Source organism: Mugil cephalus, chromosome 7, assembly GCF_022458985.1.
Source record: "Mugil cephalus isolate CIBA_MC_2020 chromosome 7, CIBA_Mcephalus_1.1, whole genome shotgun sequence".
Classification (NCBI taxonomy): Eukaryota; Metazoa; Chordata; class Actinopteri; order Mugiliformes; family Mugilidae; genus Mugil; species Mugil cephalus.
The window spans coordinates 18,079,591-18,100,799 of record NC_061776.1 but is presented as its reverse complement, the minus strand read 5'-3'; the positions used below and the strand labels follow the sequence as shown (position 1 = coordinate 18,100,799).

General features: G+C 42.7%; 1 protein-coding gene across 1 annotated transcript in view; it reads left to right on the top strand.

Annotated features, from left to right (window-relative positions):
• The window catches only part of LOC125010832 (neurocan core protein-like), a 43,292-nt gene extending 22,753 nt beyond the window's left edge, over window positions 1–20,539 (top strand). Inside the window, exons 12-20 of the mRNA XM_047589686.1 lie at window positions 1,897–3,105; window positions 7,276–7,392; window positions 10,949–11,062; window positions 14,253–14,304; window positions 14,527–14,633; window positions 15,590–15,672; window positions 16,104–16,248; window positions 17,352–17,534; window positions 19,281–20,539. Coding sequence (XP_047445642.1) covers window positions 1,897–3,105; window positions 7,276–7,392; window positions 10,949–11,062; window positions 14,253–14,304; window positions 14,527–14,633; window positions 15,590–15,672; window positions 16,104–16,248; window positions 17,352–17,534; window positions 19,281–19,399 — 2,129 coding nt within the window. The 3' untranslated portion in view covers window positions 19,400–20,539. The remainder of the gene's footprint in view (window positions 1–1,896; window positions 3,106–7,275; window positions 7,393–10,948; window positions 11,063–14,252; window positions 14,305–14,526; window positions 14,634–15,589; window positions 15,673–16,103; window positions 16,249–17,351; window positions 17,535–19,280) is intronic.
• Window positions 20,540–21,209: the final 670 nt, after the last annotated feature.

Genomic DNA, 21,209 nt, shown 5'->3' with positions numbered 1-21,209 from the left:
CCAGGTTTTCAACGAAACGTTATCAAAACAACTTTGAGCTTTAGCATCATGGGGCAACCTGCTAAAGTGAAAAAAAAAAAAAGGAAATGGTAAGAAAACTTTAAACAAATACACCGGTATGAAACGAAGGGAATTAGAAATAAAGGCCTGCCTCCGATAATGACGGGTGTTCTGGCCGGCTGAGTAAATAAAGGCCTCGGCCACTATTAGAGGAAATACGGTAGGCGTGTTTTTGCAAAAAGGCAGGAATAATAATAGGCTGGAGTAATGTCTTGTTAGAGTATCACTTCTTCAAGACTTAAGACACTGACAAAGACACACTTTAGACACTAAAAAGTCGCAAAACAAGTGATGTGTTCTGTTGATAAAGTTTTCCCATCGTACACCTTGTGAAGAGGCAAAACAAACTTCAAACTACAGCAGCGTTGGTGTGTTAAGATTTCAATGAGAACTCTAATAAATCGTCTGCATAACTTTTAACTTTGACAACGGTGCCAAACTGAAAAGACGTTTATCTCTGAAGGAGGCAGAACATGAAGGAGGTAGAGTACTAAGTGAAGAAAATAATGAGAATGAATAATAACACTAAATAGCCAACTGAATACTAGCCTACCCTTAGCTATGGTAAAGCCACATTTGAATAAAGTAACTAATACTACAGTCACTTTATTTCACTTCATTATTAATCTTAGGTAACTTAACTGACCAATGTGCCCAGTCCTGTTGTCTGTGACTAAGTCTAGTGTGTGCGGCGCCAGCGGGAGTCAAGGTGAGAAGAGAGAGTTTAATAAGCTAGAAAGGCCCCAGGAGATGCTAGGATCACCAGCAGGCAGTAGAATTTGAGTTCAAATGAACACAGACAGATGATGGAAAGAGAGAGAAATCCTGCTCCTCTACCCATTTTGCCTACTCCCCGTATGTCAGGTGTCCAGCACATTTACAGGGTTTTATGTGTTAGCACTGGATGAATCAGGTTTCCAAAAGGCAAGCATGTCCTGTCAGTTTTGAAACTGTGTTACAGGCGCGTTGATTTAATTCTGAGGCAGCTTGTGAGGCTGTGGCGGCTTTTAGTTTCATTCGGTTTGACCTGACTCGGTGTGTGCCCTCGTATTTGTGTCTAATATCTGTCACCGAGCTTCAGGTTGCAGCTTCGAAAATGTCTTTTAGCCACATTAGAGAGTTAGTTTTCAACTCGAGTTCTGTCTACTTGGAATACGATTGGTCGCCTGATGCTGCATTCAGGCTGCATTGTAGTGTTGCTAGAGCTGTAAAGGAATTACAAGCATTCATGTCACGTATGAGGAATGTATGATAACGCAGTACTCGTGTGAGAATTAAACATGCAATGCATTAATAATATGGCGCCATACTAATTATTTTGGGTTGATTATTGACAGATGTTTTTCAGACACATCTGTATTGTTAAACGTTACATCAGAGTTAATAGGAAAAGGTTAGTAGCTAGTAACTCTGACCTATCTATCCTCCTGTAATATGTTTTTATTATTAAACATGTTCTCTGGCCATATTAATTGTACTAATTAATATTAGTTTATATTATTAGTTATTGTAGAGTGAATTGTTTGGCAGTATAGAGACTTTTTAATTGAATGTTTTTCTTCGCCGTGACCACAGAGCTTTCCTAGCTGGTGTTGATAACGTTGAATAGTAGACACTGCTGCTAGAGCAATAAAGAAAAAAAGAACGCTGGCATAAATCTCAGACTGTTTAGAAGTGTTTGTTTTGCTGCCTCTGGCAAAGCAGTGAGAATCCATAAGATGATTTTCACTTTGTCTCTCGCTCGTAGCTTTGTTTTTCGGACCTTTCATCCCTGTCCACAGTAATTGCGCTGCTGACTCCCCTCTTTTCTTTTTGTTTGTATTGCGGCCCGTGCAGGTTTGTTCTCCTGGGGAACTTCGTGGTTCAGCAGACCCTCGGTGGAGAACACCACTCCAGCCAATGAAGAATCAACCACTCTTCTGGCGTCTACTTCAGCTGCCTCCAGTAACCCCACGACTGTCGAGAGCACCAAGAGTGAAGAGACGTCAGAGTCTCACATGTCCACAGCCTCCAGCCCTGAGCCTGAAACCACCTCCTCCAGCGTGGAAGCCTGGGTCCGCGTTGAAGCGGAGACCACCACCCACGCGGGGGACAAGAGGGAGGAGACGGTGACCTCCAGAGCCAGTGGTAGAGGAGGACGAGGAAGGGGGAAGAAGAACAGAGGGGAGGACAGGAACAGAGGAGAAGAGAGGGGGAGAGGAGAGGAGAAGGGTAAAGCAGAGGAGGAAGGAAGTGGAGAAATCACGGGTGCAGAAGCGAAAGGGGAGATCCAAGTCTCACGGCGACTGGTCGGAACAAGTAAACCGAGAGAGAGATCCAGAGAAAGATCTAGAGAGAGGGGTCACAGGAGAGGACAGTCCACCACCACCACCACGACTACTACCACCATGACAACCACTATGACTACCGATCCTCTGGAGCCCACAGTGATGACTGTCACAGGGACTGACAGCGACTTTACACCATCTAAAACCCTCCCCTCTGTAACAGCAACAGAAAACTCATCCCTTTCAATCTCACAAGACCCGTATCCAACAATATCCTCATCTTCATCCTCATCACCATCAACCACGCAATCTGTATCTTTTTCCCCATCATCCCAATCAGAATCTTTTTCTGAATCTGATTCCTACTCTTCCTCCTCTCCGTCTCTTCCTTCTTCCTCTGCCTCTTCCTCATCTCCAACCACTTACTCATCTCCATCCGATCCCCAAACTCCGCCCCTCTCACCCTCGCCGTCATCACCCACTTCTCACTCTCCCTCAGAGCCTCAAACTGTTGGACTGGTAGACCCGTCTCCATCTCCTCTCTCAGACAACCAGGACACCTTCACTGACTCTTTAAAGTCACTTCAGTTGGTCCCGGTGGAGAAGGTGGTTGTGAACAGCTCTCTGGATTACTCTCCGTCGGTGCTGGTGCCCGTAGACGAGGAGGAACCTGCTTGGTCCCACACTGTGGGCTCAGGGGCCCTCTTATCTGGCAACGTGGAGGAGGAGACCAACAGAGGAGAGCTCAACATCTCTGCCACAACTGTCAGCCCAACACGTAAGCTGCTTTCAGATATTTTTCCACATATTTACCTTTACTTCATGCATCCCTATTATCAGTATCGTCAATTCATTATTATTTATTAAAGCATTCAAAAATGTGTCATTTGGGCAGTAAAATACAACATTTGAAACAAACCTCTTTGTTCTTAAAATCTCATTCAAAACAAAGGAAAACTGTACAAGAACCTTCTGCATTTTTATTCCATTGTGTTTGACATATTGAACTCACCATAGCTGTTCATGCAGACAATTGAGCTCAGTCAGATTTTACTATGGACATATTGTAATTTTACGCTTTAGTTTTGACCCTGAGTGAAGGAGTTGAAATATTCTGGCTAAAATATGCTCTTGTCGGTCTCTTTAGTGTTTTGTGGGAGTTATTTTCCGACTTTTCTCTGTCTCGGTGCATTCAGTGGTCAGACTTGTCTCTTATCTGCTGATTTGATGCATGATTGTAGAGCAAAACTGGAGAAATGTTGCCCCAGATGTGTCTTCACTTTTATTGTCCTCCGTCCTGGCTTGCTAGCCATGTTGAGAAATAACCTTCTTAGAAGACACGACTGTCAGAGTAGAGCTTGATGACTGGACTTTAAAGTTATTCCAGTCTCTAATAACTGATTTGATATTCTAATAACAGCTTGAGAGCAGCAGAACTCAGGTGGGACCACATTAGCATATCGACACCTGTAATTACCCTCTAATCTGATGGAAATCTGTTGCCTATTTACACATCAGCAAGTACACAGAGCAACATTAGCATTCATTTGGAGAGGTGACAGGTATTCATTTGTTTTTAATAATGCTTTTGACCTCCACCACTCTGTGACGATAATACCCTTTAAGCTGCCACAACATTCGTCATGTTCACCAGTTAGTTGCTAGCTAAACAAAAAAGTAGATATCGTGAGAATTACGCTTTGGCAGTTGAAAGAGTAAGCTAGCAGGCAGCTAAACAATGAGCTGAAAGTCACTGTGCAGTAAGTAAAGCGTGAGTGTACATTGGACACAGTCATCATAGTCATCAGAAATGCCAAGAAGACGAAGCTGCTTGTAAAAAAAAAAATGAAACATGGTTTAAGACTGCCTTTTCCTTTTCCTCTGACCTTGCCACTGGCTTATTTATTCAAAAGACTCAGCGTGTTTTCCACAGCTATGTACCTTTTATTCCCACCAGAAGCCGAGACCCCATCCCCGCCGCCCTGTGCAATCTGATGATTAAGTCGGCAGCACAGTGCATATCAGTGAAGCTCCTGGCTGGCCACCTGGTTTACTACTTATTTTTGTGCTCGATAATGAGAGCATATACAGGAAACATCCTATCACGGAGCGTTTGAAGGCCCTCTGGGCATCGTGCTCTCACACATTTCTATGGTGATTTATTTTTGCTTCCTTTGAAAGCAGCTCATGTCTGTGGCAGACTTGGTGAGCTGCCTGCTCGGGCTGCGAGGAGTCTGCCGATGGAGAACAGCTGTAAACTGTATCGACAAGGAGCCGAGGGCAACCATCTGGTTCTGGTGGTGCGCGGTATGGGGGCTGATTGATTGATTGAGAGACCCTGGAGTCATGCGGTCAGAGGGCCATAAACACACAAACACACGCTTGATATCTTTGCTACACAAATAGACGAGGCGGATGGATGCGCTCGCAGGGGATTGGACCAGACTAATGGCTTTCAGCTCATGTGCTATGTACACTCCTCGGCTCCCGTTCAGTCCCTCGTGGTTGGGGTTTCGTGGCAGTGATCGGTATTTGCTTTCCTGACTGGATCACAGAGCACTTCTTCAGTCCGGTTAATCAATGAGAGGGAACGGGGAACAGAAGCCTCAGGTTGGATTCAAGGACAAGGAAACGCACGTTGTTCTCGGAAACACTGCAAAAAAAGGGGGGGGGGTCTAAAAACAAGATAAAAATACTAAATCTGAGGGTAAAGGTACCAAAAACAAGTGCAATTATCTTGCTGCATGGACACATAATTTCACTTGACAAGATTTCTGAAATTAAGATTGTTAAATCTAGAATTAAGCAAGTTAAACACTTGAAATAAGAAATTAAATCTTAAAACAAGACAAATTAAGTTCTTTTGTCTTGGTAAGAACCAAATAATTTGCAGGGAATGAACACACATGTGAATTTACACACAGCACCATCAAAACCCTCTCCATCAGACCGATTTAAATAATACTACATAACAACGGCTTCTTCAGAACTGCTTGAAAATGCTTTTCCATAAATCTTATTTTCAGGACTACCTACATTGTGACTGTTCATGATTACTGAGTGATGTGTATTACTACTTCTAAGTACCCCAGCATTGCTGCAGCAATGTGTTATCCCCTAGCCGCTCCGTCTCTTTAAACTTATTAACTGAATTTTGCTGTAGCCAGCTTATTTCTGTTGTTGCTGTTTGTACCGGTGGTGTTGGCCCCTTGCGCAGAGCGAAGGACAGTCCACTCTGTCAGCTCCTTCCACAGACTATTGATTTTCCTGCACCACTCGCTTTAATGAACGGCCAATCGCATGAGCTTTATCTTTCACACACACGCGCGCGGACACATACACACACTAAATCTGCTTGTCATAACAGTTGATATTTGTCAAGACGTTGCCCTGACCTTGACTGATGCAGAGGGTGCGAGCGCGCGCTGGCCCAGTCCGCTGTACATTAAATGAAACGCATGGCCGGTTTTAGCACCTGACATCAGCAGAATTCAAAGCATGGGCAGAGGGGAGCAGCTCACAAAATCTACCACAGACCCAGAGCTGTTGAGAAACCGTGCTCTGTGCTGTTGTGCCGTAGGAGTCTTTGTGTAGGAGTCCTTGTGATTGAAAACCTTCAATCTGGTTTTACTTTTTCTCGGTCCCTGAAACCTTTATTTTTCCCCCGTGCAGCAGCATGATGAGATGTCTGCATCTGGTTAGTTACTGGACAGGCTCGGGGCTAATCATAGCCGAGGTATTGATTTTCACTCATCGTCCCATGTAAACACAAACACACAAATCCAAACACACACGCTGTCAACCTCGCACGGCAAACCCCCCTCCTAAGCAGCCCTCGGTGTCAGAGTGAGAGCCGCCCGAACAAAGACTCGCACGGCCGAGCTTCTGCGGCCGGCGTGAACGACGAGTGGTGGTGTTCAAAAGACCTTAAGTTGTTATAATGAGCGGCACAGGGGAGAAACACGTGGTAGTGCGTCGATTGATATGGAAATTCGTAATTGTGGATGGGGACCACACACACGCACGCATTTAGGGGGTGAATGGCGGGGCCGAGGCCCTCACCGGGAGGTCTGCTCGTTTCTGTTGAGGGTAGCTAATGTCTGAAGTTCTCACGCTGCCCACTACGCTCGGTGGAGTGAGCTGGAGCTCGCCTGCCATATGGTAACCATGACGACCGCGGCTGTGAGTGGATGGCGAGGTTGAGGCTCTCTGGCTTCTGATCCTTTTGAAAAGACACCGAGTGTGAAATGGATATGCATGTGTTGTTCTGGCTGAGCTGCACTAATGGGTAATTAGGGTGGTGTGTGTGTGTGTGTGTGTGTGTGTGTTTTTCTGATTTAATTTTTATTCAAAATCTAAGCAAATTGGTGAAGAAATTTGTCGCTCAGTTGTGAATATTTTCATTTTTTTCAGCATGTGGGAAAAGACACATATGCTTTCTTCTTGCCAAAACAAATTACATTTATAATTGTAATACAATAATAAAATTAAAAATGTTGTTATTTTCTGGGGGTGGTAAAAAATAATGACGTGGCAATATATCCCGATATTTTTTCGTTCGATTCAATGTCGATTTTACTTCATATTGATTTTAAAAGAAACAGAAAAAGTCATGTTTTCCACCACCACTACTGTAGAAGTGCAATAAATTAGAAATGGATTAATATTGTTTGTCCAATGAACTATCACTGTCATCTGATGTATATATACAATATTTATTTTAAGCTGTATGTAAAATTTTTCAGTGAACTATGTAGAATATCACAATATATCGCAATATCATAATATTGCAATAATGTATCGTATGGCGACTCAAGTATCGTGAATCGTATCATATCGTGAAGTTCTTGCCAATTTCCCCCCTGACTATTTACAACTCTTTGTTTTCCCAAATGCACCTTCCACCCCCATTCATTCATCCATTCATTCATTCATTCATCTCTTTTAGTTGAGGTGGAGCCTTGCGTGACGGACCCTTGTCTGCATGGAGGAAAGTGCCTTCCTCAGGGAACGGGCTACAGCTGCTACTGCCCACAAGGATACACAGGAGAGAACTGCGAGATAGGTGGGTGACGCTCACACATCCCACATGAACAAACACCACATAATGAAGTCAGCTCTGCGTCAGTGTGCGCATGCTGACGTACGGCTCTTTAACGGCCCGCTGGCAGGTCAAAGGCCGAGCTGTCCGTCACAGCGTGAAAGGAGTTTGAATGGAGGCTGAGGTCAAAGGTTATGTTCAGAATGTCAGAGACAGGCGACGGTTGTGATCCCTCAAGGTCAAACCGTGGCAGCTTTCACTTGCAATCTATTTTTCATTTTTATTTTTTGCGCACACACACACACATATAAAAATCCTGCCTAAAGCAGTGTCGTGTAGCAAAGAAAAAGATCTATTTCTGCTCCGGGATGCATGACCTAAGTGGTAGTCGAATACAAATCTCTGCCAGTGCTCAGTGATTCTCTAACTTACTGTTTCACCCAAAGCCATCCTTACAGTCTCTTGAATTTTTAAACTTATTTGATTTTGTGTTATTTATAAAAAAAGATAAACAAAGGTTCTGGAGTCGAGTCACGGCCTTTCTTTGTTTTACCCAGATTTGAATCATCACCAAAAATAAATCAGTTGTTCCATACCTGAGGGTTTTCTGGGCCGCGCAGTTGAAATGCATTCACGGGATTGATTTGATGTGCTGCCGACAGACACAATCAAAAAGTGGAGACTGCACAGTCTTTTCTACAGAGACACTATATGAGTATAATTGAAAGGTACTTAACTCTTTTTTTTTTTTTTTTTTTTTTGTAACTGCAATCAGATTTTTGATGGACTTTAGATCCGTGACCAACAGGGTGCCATGTTGCACAAATCCAACCGATAGCGACCTGAATAAACTGTAAGACAAAGCAGAGCTGACACTATCTGCATTGAAAATGTTCCCGACCCATCTTCCCTCTACGGGTAATTTCCTCTGTCACTCCGAACCTCTTATTGTTTCGAGGTCAGACCTGAACAGTGCTATCAGGAAGTTGGATTCTGTTCCTTTAATAACACATAAAATGTCCCAAATGGCTATTATACACTAACTCCACTTGTGTTTCCAGTATTAGTGTGTCCACGCTGGAAAAGTTTAAACAGTTGTTTTTTGAGGGTGCAGTTGATTGAAGTTGTTGTTCCACAGTGCAACGCACAAAGCAATTAGCAATTAGCGTGGAGGTGAAACAGTTAATTGGCTGTAACGTCTAAGTTGCAGTTTGTTTTGCTTTTAGTTTTACGCTGTATAAAAGGCAAAACTGTAATGTTGTCAGTGCACTAATAGACTCCAGTCGCAGCAGGAAAATCACACATGTAAAGTGTGACATTAAGCCGCTGCAGTGAGCAAACACGCACAATGACTGAGCCACAAATAACGTCACTTACTACAACTGTGCTTGTCGTACCAGCATTCGTCTAATGAAGCTAAACTGGATCCCTCATGTAGTTACATTTTCGTTTAGTTCCACCGTGTCCCTCTACATCTTCAAGCAGGCACCTTTGCACAGGTGCTGTGACACTTCAATGCTGTAAATCCGCCTTAAGAGTCTGAATGTCTTCCTCAACACGTGTTCAGTCCGTTCAGCTGACTTTCCCCCAAGACAGCGAGCGAACCCAGCGCTAAGACCCTTTGCGTGTTCGGAGTCAAAGAAAGACGGACAGACAAAGTATCAAACTGACAGCCAGCAGCTGATGCGTGGGTACGCTGGAGGGCTTTGTCATGGTTTTGCAGAATTTGCAGTATTATCTCTCTGAGGAGCAGCTTCCCTTCTGCATAATGGATGAGAAGGACAATGGAGGCAGACTTTTTTACACCGAACAACAAAGAGCTGAACTGATTTTAATGGGGGGTGAGAGCTTGTGGGTTTGTTAAACTGTGTGTTTAACTGTCAAGTCTCACATCCTAAAGTCATTCAAGGTCACGCCACTCACATTCAGGCCAGGAGTGTTTGCTATTTGTGTTTTTTTTTTTTAATGTTGTATGTTACATTTCTGTATTGTTTTAAACATTTAACATTTATTTTTTAAGAAGAGACTTAGATCTGAGTCAGTGCTTGTTTCTGGAAAGTTTTCAGTTCTCACAGGTACTCGTGACATTTGAATTGTTTTTGGCACAAGCTTAATTTCATCTCTATTAAACGACAATCTGAGTTTGGCACAAACAGGTTTAAGAGAGCTATTTCCTAATCCCACGTGTACCGTCATAGCTTTACGTGATTTAAACCTACAAACCACGTTTCAATAGGACACGTGAAAACAACTCAAAAAAAAAAAAGCAGCTGATGCTCTGGTACTGATATTTCTTCTCGCCGAAAAACAACAGTGTGTGATAGATCTAAACGTTTAGCTGGACGGAGGAATGAAGAAACACATCTCTGGCTTCTGTCTTTGTATCTGTTCCGCGCAGACATTTCCGCCCCATTTTCCTCCTTTTATCTTAGAAGAGCTGCCATTTTCATGAACAGATAAAAGCACATTAGGTATTTTTATCTGCTGCCAGGTTAAAGTTGGAACCAACTTTTTGAAGTAACAGAACAAAACTGAAGTTGGAAAACCAGGTTTGAACAAAAATCCAACCCCGAGTTAGTCTTCTGCTACTGCACTGCAACAAATTTATTAAAAATGAACTCCTTTTTCAGCCTGTAGTCGGTTTGTCTGGCTGTGACGGTGTCAATGTGAAAGTCTTAGACAAGACTAAAGGTCGTTTTTGATCCGTCTGACACGTTTAGCTCCGGTGACCTTTTTCACTCTTCACCTTTTTCGCTTGAAGCATCGAGAAGTGAGGAAATACCCTGAAGTTGGTCTGAACTTGTAAGTAGCTTTCTTAGTTCGCTCTCGCTGTGAGTTTTAATAGATTTCTGCCGTCCTGGGGTGTATCTGTTATTCTGGGTACCAAACAGCCCCACAGTGCTGAAAGAAGATTACATGCCCTCCATTTACAATGATAAAGCGATGCTTTATTGATCCCTGTTGAAAAATAGTCCTTTACCCTGCACGTTGTTGTTGTTGTTTTTTTTTCACCGAGGGGTTAGAGAGCAGAGATAGCCGCAGAGCAGAAGAAGTTTCTCTCTTTGGGAGAACTCTGCCAAAATAGGGGATTGAACCCTGCTCCGTGGGTCAGGTTCAGTCTCTCTGCTGGCTCCAGATTTCTGTCTGGTCTCCAGCCGCATCCAAGGAAAACCATTACAATGTTGAGGCTGGTATTTCTTCCACGTGAAGTTGTTGAAATTGAGACAATGGACGGAAACAAAAGGAGATTTTAGACATAAAGTCGACCGTGAGCTCTGCAAATGCATAAAAATGAATGTAATAACGCTGAAAGGCTTTTAGAGTGTCTTCTCCTGTGAGAGATGTAAATGGGATTAAGGCGTCTGTATTCTCCTTGCGCCCTGTTTGACTCACGATAATGTTCTCACCAACATGGGCACGCTTCAATGTTTAAAGCAGGACCTTAAAGCATGCCCGAACTGCCTTTTCCTTTTCCTTTTTCTTTTTTTTTTTTTTATGGACAACATCACTTCTGCAGAACATGTCCTTTTAATTTGAACCCTAATGAGATTTGCAACCCTTCTGTTCTCGCTGTTCACAGACGTTGATGACTGCCAGTCCGAGCCGTGTGAAAATGGAGGCACTTGCATCGACAAGATTGATTCATTCCTCTGCCTTTGCCTGCCCAGCTACGGGGGAGACACGTGTGAGAAAGGTGAGCGGCGCGCACGTGCACACGCACAGATAACAGAGAGCCGCGCGAGTGGAGTCGCCGTTGTTTGTATGAAATGTTTCCTGGACTGTGCAGCACAAACAAAATCACTGCGCTATTGTTTTGCGCAGCCACATTGGTGAACGTATTAAGATTTACAGACGTCTGTTAAAGGTCCGTGTGATGGAAATAGTGCTGATCAGCATGTAGCATCTGTGACTGCTCCATGTCATAACACATTATCACAGAGCTACATCTCTCAGCCGCTATCATATTATGTGTGTGTGTGTGTGTGTGTCACAGGGCTGCAGGGTGACTGACTGAATCTTCTGCACGCAGCAAAAACATACGTGTCGTTTTCTAAGCAGCAGTTACTATTGCACATTTATAGTCAGCATCCAACAGGCATGCACTCCCATGGGTCTGTGTAGGTGAAGATATGAATCACAAGCATTATTGTGTTTGGTGTGATAGTAATACTGTTTACTATTGGAGATCATTGCTGCAAATGTATTTTTTATGTGTTCGGTCTAAAGGCGAAACACACCAATATGACATCAGTGAATACAGACGGCGAAGGCTGCTGTGGAATCGCCTCGCGTCGTCAGTTTGGACCGAAATTTGAATACGAGCGCGTCACGCGTCAAGTTCACAACCAAGTAGTCAAGTAGCATGTTTAGTCCGTGTCTGTGCGAGAGGAACCGACTCGTACCAGTAGCTTGTGTTTCTCATTCCAAAGAGTTAAAACACACGAAGCCAGGACCTGCATCGGAAGCAGAGCCCGTGACAGAAATCACTCTGATTGACGTGGAGTGATGACATGGCTGTCTGACAAAAAGAAAAATGAGGATCAACCGCTCACTGTGACTCAGGAAAGGCCAGCTCTGCACCACGGTTTATACATTCACAGACCTAGTGTTTCTGGTCCCTCTTTTTGAATAATTAATACAGACTACCTGGTGGTATGGAGAGCTATTTTGTCTCATGGAGGTGCAGAAGATACAGTGGGTACAGTCTTTTTTGTCCAAGACATGGGTGAATAGCTCAGAGTTAGTCTGGTGGGCCTGGTGGTGTAAGATGCTTGTTACCTTTCAAGAGGCACAAAGTATAGTTTTTATGTGTATTTTACCGAAATCCATTATTTTTTCATTCATCAGTGGAGCACCTGAAAACAAGAAGCAGCATTATATATTGCATCTTATATGGTTTCATGCATAAAAAATGGGCAAAAGAAAGAGTTGTTGTTATCAAAAACCAATACGGGTCTAAATTAAGCATGCAAGACAAGTTTATTTATAAAGCAGCTTTCAAAACAAAGTACAAAAGGCTTCACAAGGAGAAGAAAATGGGAGGAGAATATAAAAGAGACTGAAGACAATATGCTGCGTCCAGCAGGCACAATATTTAGGAAATAAATTGGTAGCTCTGTCCTGAGCTTCTTCCTGTTTCTAGCCTTTGTGCTAAGCAGCAGCAGTCGCGGCTGGTGGTGAAATTTGGTGGGTGGGCTAACAAACAAGTAATGCCAATTAAATATTTAACACAGCAGCAAAAGGAACATCACCTACAATAAACACAGTTACATCAATTACAGCTACACTACTACTACTTTTCACTGCTCTGCATCAGTGGTTCTCAACTGGTCTGGCTTCAGGACCCCTTATTCACTCCTTAATGAGAAGCTGCGAAACACATAAAAAATAAAAATAAAAATCGACTTCTCAAATTTATTATTATTATTGAAAGGTTCAAATTGTGCAGTTTGAGTCTGAGACAGTAGAATATAATATCACCATATTAAAACACAAAATGTAATGATAAACCAAAACAACCAGCAAGTGGCGATGCTAGAGAGAGAACTATTCCCTTTTATCCTCAGTTAGCTGCCAAGTGCCTATTGTGTCTCTAAGTGTCACTTCTTCAAGCTTTAATCACAAGGCTGACATGACAATCACAATAAAAAAGTGCAACTTCTGGGAAATATGAACAAAAAATAAAATAATTTGTTATTTATTATGTAGTGCTAGCTGAGAATCTTCACTTTTACGGAAAACAGAAACGTGAATTCTTGGCTACACTTTCCGTTATTGAAGAAAATGGATTAGAACTCAAGTAATCCACCTGGTTCATGCTGACTCCACCATAGCTGAACTTCTTCTCCCTCCTCCCACTCAGAATTAAATTAATGGTAAAAAAAACACCCCATTTAGGTGGTCTATGTTTTTCTTTTGACTATTTGGTGGCGTTGCTGCCCTTGGTTTCACCAAAATTTAAAACAATCTGTTGTAAGTTATTTAAAATATAATTTTCTCAACTTATTTGTGTGTTAGCTTGGGAGGGCTTAGCCCTGTTAGCCCGTTTATACCAGCCGTCCCTGCGGAGCAGTAAAGAAAGTTAGTGGGATGCAGCGAAACAAACCACAGATATACACAGCTGTGAAGCTTTGTTTCCAAATATAAAGTTCACTCTGGCCAAACTGTGAGAAAAAGAGTTTAGAGATAGAAATTAAAAATCTGGGATCCATGTGAGGTGATCGAAGAGGCCGTCGGGCGGCAAATTAACACACAAATGTGAGATTAGAAGTCCATAATTTAGCAAAAAAGAAGGTGATGGAGTTTTCTATGCATATGCTGTGTGAATAATAAACACAAACCTGAGGCAAGAACCGCTTGAATGTCTGTGTGGTACATGGCACCAGTGACCCACTCATGCAACTCACTGAAACCCACGATCACACACTCGCTCACATAAGAGCTGATTCATCACCACACTAGTTTGTGCCACCTCCACCTCCAGCTCCAGCTCCAGCTCCAGGTCTCTCCTTCTGTTCGTGTGCGAGCGGGTTTGTGTGTGTGTGTGTCGTGCACTAGTAGTAATGAGGATTAATGAATATCTAACCTTTGCAGTTATAAATGCTTCCACGGGCTGTGGTGTTATTAATGAATACCAATAGTGCAGAGAGAGGGCCACGTGTGCTGTGAATTGAAAACGAGCCTGTATAATTACCATTCACATTTTTAGCTTCTCAAGATGCCAGAGTCATATATTTAAGTCGTTAAATGCTAAATGAGATAGAACTCTTCTGCTTCCCCTCATCTTCTCCATCAAACTATTTTACCTAACTCTGGCCTCCTTAATTTAACTATTATATTAGGAAGAAATAAGTTTAACCTCTCGTTTCGCCTCCTCTCCACAGATGTCGAAGGTTGTGAGCACGGCTGGAGGAAGTTCCACGGCCACTGCTACAGGTAGGCGTGATTAAAAGCCGCGGCCGCGCTCTCGAATATAAGTGAAGTCACAACATACGAGGCCTCAACCACAGGGGCCTCATCTGTCTGCATTACCCTCTTACACCCTCGAGGTGCCCAGTATGTGGTTGCCGCGCTGCTCTCTATCATTTGAACCTGTCAAGCTGCACAGTACATGAAATATGTATTTTCATAATCCACTTTCACCGCGTTGTCCCACAGGTACTTCACCCACAGGCACACCTGGGAGGATGCAGAGAAAGACTGCAGAGAGCACAGCGCCCACCTCAGCAGTGTCATTTCTGCCACTGAGCAGGAGTTCATCAATGGTATGTGTGTGTTTGCCTGGCTTTGGTTTTGGTTTAACTGTCATGTCAAACACAGGAAAAGAAAGAATATTTCCATAAATGTCCTGATTTATTCATAGTAAAAGGGTAGGGATAAAAAAAAGACATAAAACCAAGGACCCCAAACTGATGTAGAGATTAAATAGGGACCCCCTACCTACTATATATGTTCTATATTAAACTCAGCCTAGTGCTATTTATAAATACACATTATTATTATCATTTTGCATTTAATATTAAGCTATTCGAACAATACAGGTTCGAATTTCAAACGTGAAACAGTAGGGTGTCCATAAACATACATAGCTTTACCTTTAGCTAAATGTAGCAGGGTCAGTGAATCACCAAAACATTTCGGCCTCAGTTGGCTGATATGAGCTAGCTCCACTGTTAGCTTCTCTTTAGCAGCATGCGTCTAGATTTCACCTGGGGACTGAATAGGCTCTCGGCCAATTGTGGGAACCTGACAGTCAGTGTGTAATATGCGGCCTCGTGATTGGCTCAGCCGCAACAGGGGCGGGGCCAACTGTGTACAGGAGGCTTAGATTGACAGGTCTAGTGTGACGCTCTGTTTACTCTTGATTTATCCCTTCACTAAAATATGTTGGATTCATGTTAATGTGAATTTAAACTAATTTAGATTTGAATATATATGAAAAATTACTTGTCACCCAAAGATTTTGCGACCCCCCTGCAGTAGTCCCGCGGTCTCTCTAGGGGTCACGGTCCCCCTGTTGTGCACCTACAGTATCATACTGTAGGTCTTCAACAGGGGGACCGTTCGTCCTCCTCTTCTTCTATATTATAGAAGAAGAGGAGGACGAATGGATAAACACAAGTCTAACACATTTTTGTCAGTTGGTGCCAAATAATTAGAGATTTAAAAAATAAATAAATTAATAAATAAAGGGAATTTTTCATGGTGTTGTTTATTCCAGGTCTTGGTCATGACAATGCCTGGATTGGACTTAATGATCGCACAGTGGAGGAGGACTTTCAGTGGACTGACTCAAACGATCTGGTTAGTGATCACTTTATCATCGGTGTGTAGTCGTGAAAAAAAGTGAAAATGTGTGTCATCATTCAACCAAAGCCAAACAACATGTATCACCAGCACCGTGTGGCAGTAACTCCAGCGATCAATAGAGAGTTTTCCATAAATGTTGCCGGTGCATTGAAGTAGCGTGTCAGTAACAAGAAGAGCACAAATACCGAAATCCCTCGTGGAATACTTTGGCAGACAAGCCTTTCATTTTAAATTTAAATCGTGTCCTCGTTTATGCGCCGAGTCTCATGTGTAATCTTCCAAATAGCATTAATGCGAAAATACCACAGTTAATCTTTCCCTTTGATTAAAAAATGGATAAAGAGGGAAAGAAGAAGAAAAGAGTGTCCGGTCCCACGGTGCTGTCAAATGAAACCAGGTGAATTCCTTCTTTCGCTTCTGTGCAGGTGTATGAGAACTGGAGGGAGAGCCAGCCGGATAACTTCTTTGCAGGCGGCGAGGACTGTGTGGTGACCATTGCCCATGAGGACGGCAAGTGGAACGACGTGCCCTGCAACTACAACCTGCCCTACATCTGCAAGAAAGGCACAGGTACTGTACCACCGCTGAGCTGAATGTGAGCGTTTACTGCACCAGCAAAGAGAAAACCTTCACTGTTTGTGTTCTTTATAGTTTAGAATAGCTTGTTGTCGTTCCCTGTTTGACAAGCTCAAGTCTAGCGAGGTGTTTACTCTGTCATCAGTTAATGTGGTGATTTTTCCTTGGATGCTTGTGTGTTGTGTGACCAGCTGGCCCCTTGTTAGTCATCAGTGTTCATCATCATCATTTCTGACTTCTTTCTCCTCACAAACTCCAGACTTCAGTAGCTGTTGCGTAGCTCTTTTTCTCCGTTAAAGGTCAAAGCAGCAGCAGATGCTCCAACAGCTGATGACAAACACGAGTGAACATCGTGATTCGGTCTAAAGCCCGTTATCGATTTTCCTAGAGCGGGATCAATCACATTCTTCCTCTTATTGGCGTCTCCTTCTCCCCTGGCGTTGCTTGCACATGTGCGGACCGCAGAACTGAAGTTGTCATTTGTTGCCTTGTCTGCAAATATCGGCCGAAATTCCCCGGAGCCGCTTGCCAGGTTTTCGTTGATGCTCACCCACACCTTTTTTCACTGGGATCCAGCCAATCTGAATGCAGTGAGATGTTGTAGGACGCTGGGAGAGAGCACACTGGAGACACGGAGGATGGTCAGGAGGCGTTGGAAAATGGAGGGAGAAAGATAAAAGAGGACAGAGAGAGGGAGATTAAGTAGTTTAAGAGTGTTTGTTTGTCTGGCTGTGGTCTCATGGCTCTGTGGTTTGGCTGCAGGCCCTGTCTTCTGCAGAGACGTATTACCTCCCTCTGGCCTCGCCACAGCTCTTTGTCATCAGATGCAACAACTAGGCTGCCATCTAGAGGCAGCTTACATCCGCAATAATGTGCTTTGGTAATAGATTTTTTTTTATGGCAAGCAATGCCTCTAAAGGTCTCTTTCACTGTACATTAGCACTGTACGGGGAGACGGGTATAATGGATATTTCATCACTGTGTCTCCTAAGGTGTCTCCAGATTTATTTGATATAAATACAGTACATCTCCAGAGCGAAACGAAACAGCCTTTACCAGAATCAGTCATGCGGTTTACTGGGACTTTCTTTTGGCAGTGTTGTGCGGGACCCCACCTGCAGTGGAGAACGCCCATTTGATAGGTCGGCGGAGATCCCACTACGACATCCACTCAGTGGTGCGCTACCAGTGCTCTGAAGGCTTCTACCAGCGCCACATCCCCACAGCTCGCTGCCGGGCCGACGGGAGCTGGGAGCGACCAAGGATCATCTGCACGAAGTGTGAGTGTTTGGTTTAAACCCACAGCAGCACGTGTCATGCATCATTTATGAGAGCAAAAAGAAGGAAAGTGTTTTTTATACCTCGCGACTAGAGGATGAGGAATGAAGTTTTTTCTGTACTTTCCAATTGAATTATTTATTATTATTATGATTAATGAATGTGATTATTTGGACTGATATTATAGGCATTTACTCCTTAAGTAGAATTATATATTGTTTTTTATAACCTGACACTTGTGTACTACACTTTTTACACAGATTTTACCAGGTTAGTTGCATATAATTTATTGTTCAGATGAACTGACAGCAAAGTTAGTTTATTGGAATTTGTTATTCATTTATAATCACTGACATGAGTGCAGTCTGGAGAGTTTGGACTTAGAGCTTTATCAACTAACAGCTGCCAACCAGCAGGCTTTGGTAAATGCAATTTGACTAAATATTATATAAAATATAATATTATATAGTTTAATTAGTCTCACCTAATTTCCTTTCATCTTTCTAAGTGTTCAAATGAGCAGAGACAACCCTAACCCAAAACATCAGCTCATATTTGATTATTGAAGACAGGTTGTTTATGGTATAAACGATGAGAAATAGCAAAAATAATAAATGAATTTAGAAAAACGTGTTGGCAATACATGGTCATTACTAAAAGACTTTAATTATCTTAAACCTGGGCCTCAAGATGACTGTTTGGTATAAAAATATCTGCAAGATATCTGCAAGTCTGAAGTCACACCAGTCACTGTGGCCACTGGTGCAGTGGGCCGTGTTTTATCCACCTAAGCTTTATTCAGAATGCCTCTTAATACGATCGTTATGAAGCCGCTATAGAAACTACCTACATCATACGGATACACAATAAAACAGGACGTTGCGTCATAGCCAGGTGTCTCATACAGTGAGATGAATGTCATCACTAATGCAAGAAACTCAGAACAAAACACAGACATCAAGTCTCCTCTGCCTGGCTGCAGCCACAGCTGCACTGACGCTTCGCACCAGAGTCACATACGTCAAATCCAGCAGAGGCATCAGTGTCGACCCAATAAAATGGCATGAAGATACATAAAAGATGTAAATATAGAGTCGGTATAGAGTCGGAGTGTTCCTCGGAGCCTGTGAGCCAGTGCCGCTCCTAGTCAGTGGACTGAAAGTGGCTGACAAATCCTTAAATCATGGCTGAAATGTGATTGGATAAGAGCTTTTATATGAAGGTACGCATTTAAAAACCGTGCAGCCAGGGAGCTATGAAAGGACGCGAACAGAACATTTGGAATTATTTAATAGGTATTCATGGAAAATATAATTAAGTCTGTCATTCAGATATTTTTTCAGGCCAGCAGAGAAGGCCTTGCAGGCGTTTACCGCCCACCACTGCTCTATAAACAATGGCCTATTGGACTGTTGTCCTCCATTCATAGTGACCTGTCCTTGTCCCCCTAAGGCAGACTGTCATAGGTTTGCAGAGTGTTGTTATGTATCAGTCATCTATGATTTAAAATCATAGGAAGACAAGGTTCAGGCACAAAGATCCTAAAGTTATGCTTCTTCTATCTACTATTGCAAACTTAAGGTGTGTTAAAATATAAAAAAATATAAAGTCATGTGCACTGAAAGAATCGTGGTAAGAAAAAATATATTTTTTTTAAGAAAAGGTAACAACTGGAAGTTCAGACTGTAATCTTCGACGGTGAGATTTGTGGTGTGATGAACATATTTGTCCCGTCCCTTCGCTTCCAGCTCGGCGATCGCACCGTTACCGACGCCACCACCACAACCAGCACCACGAACGCCGCAGCCGCAGGAGACACGGCGGAGAGGGACACAAGGCCAGGGAGGACGCACACGGCTACTACTGAACCAAATAATACCACATCTGCAATGCCTAGGTGCTAACCATGGCCCATAAGAAAGACAGTAGATCGCCTCGCCTCTGTTTCCCCTCCTGCTTCTAACCACGCTCTCTGCTTAGCTTTATGATGTAAGGTTTTCCTCCTCTGACATGACCCCGTCCCCGAGTTTGGGTGTCTGAAGCTTCCTTATCTTTCCACTCTGCTTTCTTTAACCGAGGTCCATGCGAACACTAACTTTAACATCTCTTAACACCCCCCTCCCTCTCCGCTGTAACCACTTCACCTGTCCGCAAACTATAACCCTCTCCTCTGTCTCCATCTGTCCGTCCGACAGCAGTGTGTGAGTGTATGTGAGCGTATGCATGAAACTAAGACAGAAACTTAGAAAAGTGCTAAATCACTTTTTTTGTTTGTTTTTTTTTTAGTAAAGATTTGCTCGTTCTACATGGAAAAGAACTCATCTTAGTATTCTGTTTACAAAGCACAGACGTAATTGATGCAAGATAGCGTTCAGTCCCTGGTAACCCCGAGCTTTTTGTATGTGTACCGTAGCTGTTCCTTTTTCTCCATAGAGCACCAGAGTAGCTGGTCCGTCTTATTCTGCTGACATGCTTTTTTCTAATACTTGCTATGTTTGTGTGATCTTACTATTTATTATGAATCATTTGCTAGTGAACATGCTTTCATTTTTTACTTAACACTCCAGAGAGCCAATGTAATTTCATTTTTCTATGATCCAACAATCAATCAGTAACAAAAATTAATCATTTGATTGCCTCTAATATCTTGTTTTGTAAATATTGTGTTTGTTATTGGCTGATCCCTGATCAATACCTGGACCTTGTCCAAACAAATAAACTTTCCATACTTACTCTCAGCTAATGGCTATGTCCCATCCGCTTGGACGGTGCGGATGGGATTATAAAATACATTCCTGAGATAACCACTTGATTGTATCTGAATTGCTAAATACTTTTAATCTTTGCACGGCTGTATTTACACGATGGGTAGAATGTCACTATTTTTTTTTTTTTCTTTTTGTCTTTGGTCCCTTTGATATTTGATCGGTCATCCACTTTTTTGGTGTTCTTATGACTTTTTGTCCTGCTGTTGTATTCCATTCTTAATAAAGTGAACAAAAATGAATAATCAAACTGCTTTTCATTCAAGCCAACAAACAGTTTTTCATGTCTGCTATGTGAGCGGTAAAGCTTTAAGGCAATAGATAATAGCTAGAGGCCAGCTCTGTTCAGATGGACTGTTGTTTTCATGACCCCCACAGGATGAAGTGTATATATGATGCAATAAAAGAACTTTCCCCAGGGACCATGAACCTTTAGAGGAACTCAGTGCAGTATCTAAATTAGGGGGGGTCAAACTCATTTTAGTTCAGGGGCCATTTTCACTTTCAATTTGATCTCAAGTCGACCGGACCAGTAGCATAACAGCATAATAATCTACAAATAACGACAACCCCAGATTTTTCCCGTCATTTTAGTGCCACCTCTCGTGGAAAATGTTCAAATAAATGCCAGTTTTCTTAAAAAAAAAATTGCTCTTAATGTCTTCTACTTTTCACACTTTGCAGATTCACCCCTGATAGAAATTAATGGAACATTATTCACTTCACAACCCGCACAGTTTGCTTAATATTGCAGCCATTTCATATGCAATTTTTGCATATTATTCTGAATTACTGCCACCTACTGGACTGGAGCTGTGAAACCTTTGTGACTCCTTTGACTACAGAGGAAACTTTCATATAAAAAAGGTCTCAATGAAGGAAGGTCTCATGTTAAAAAAAAGTTCCAGGTAC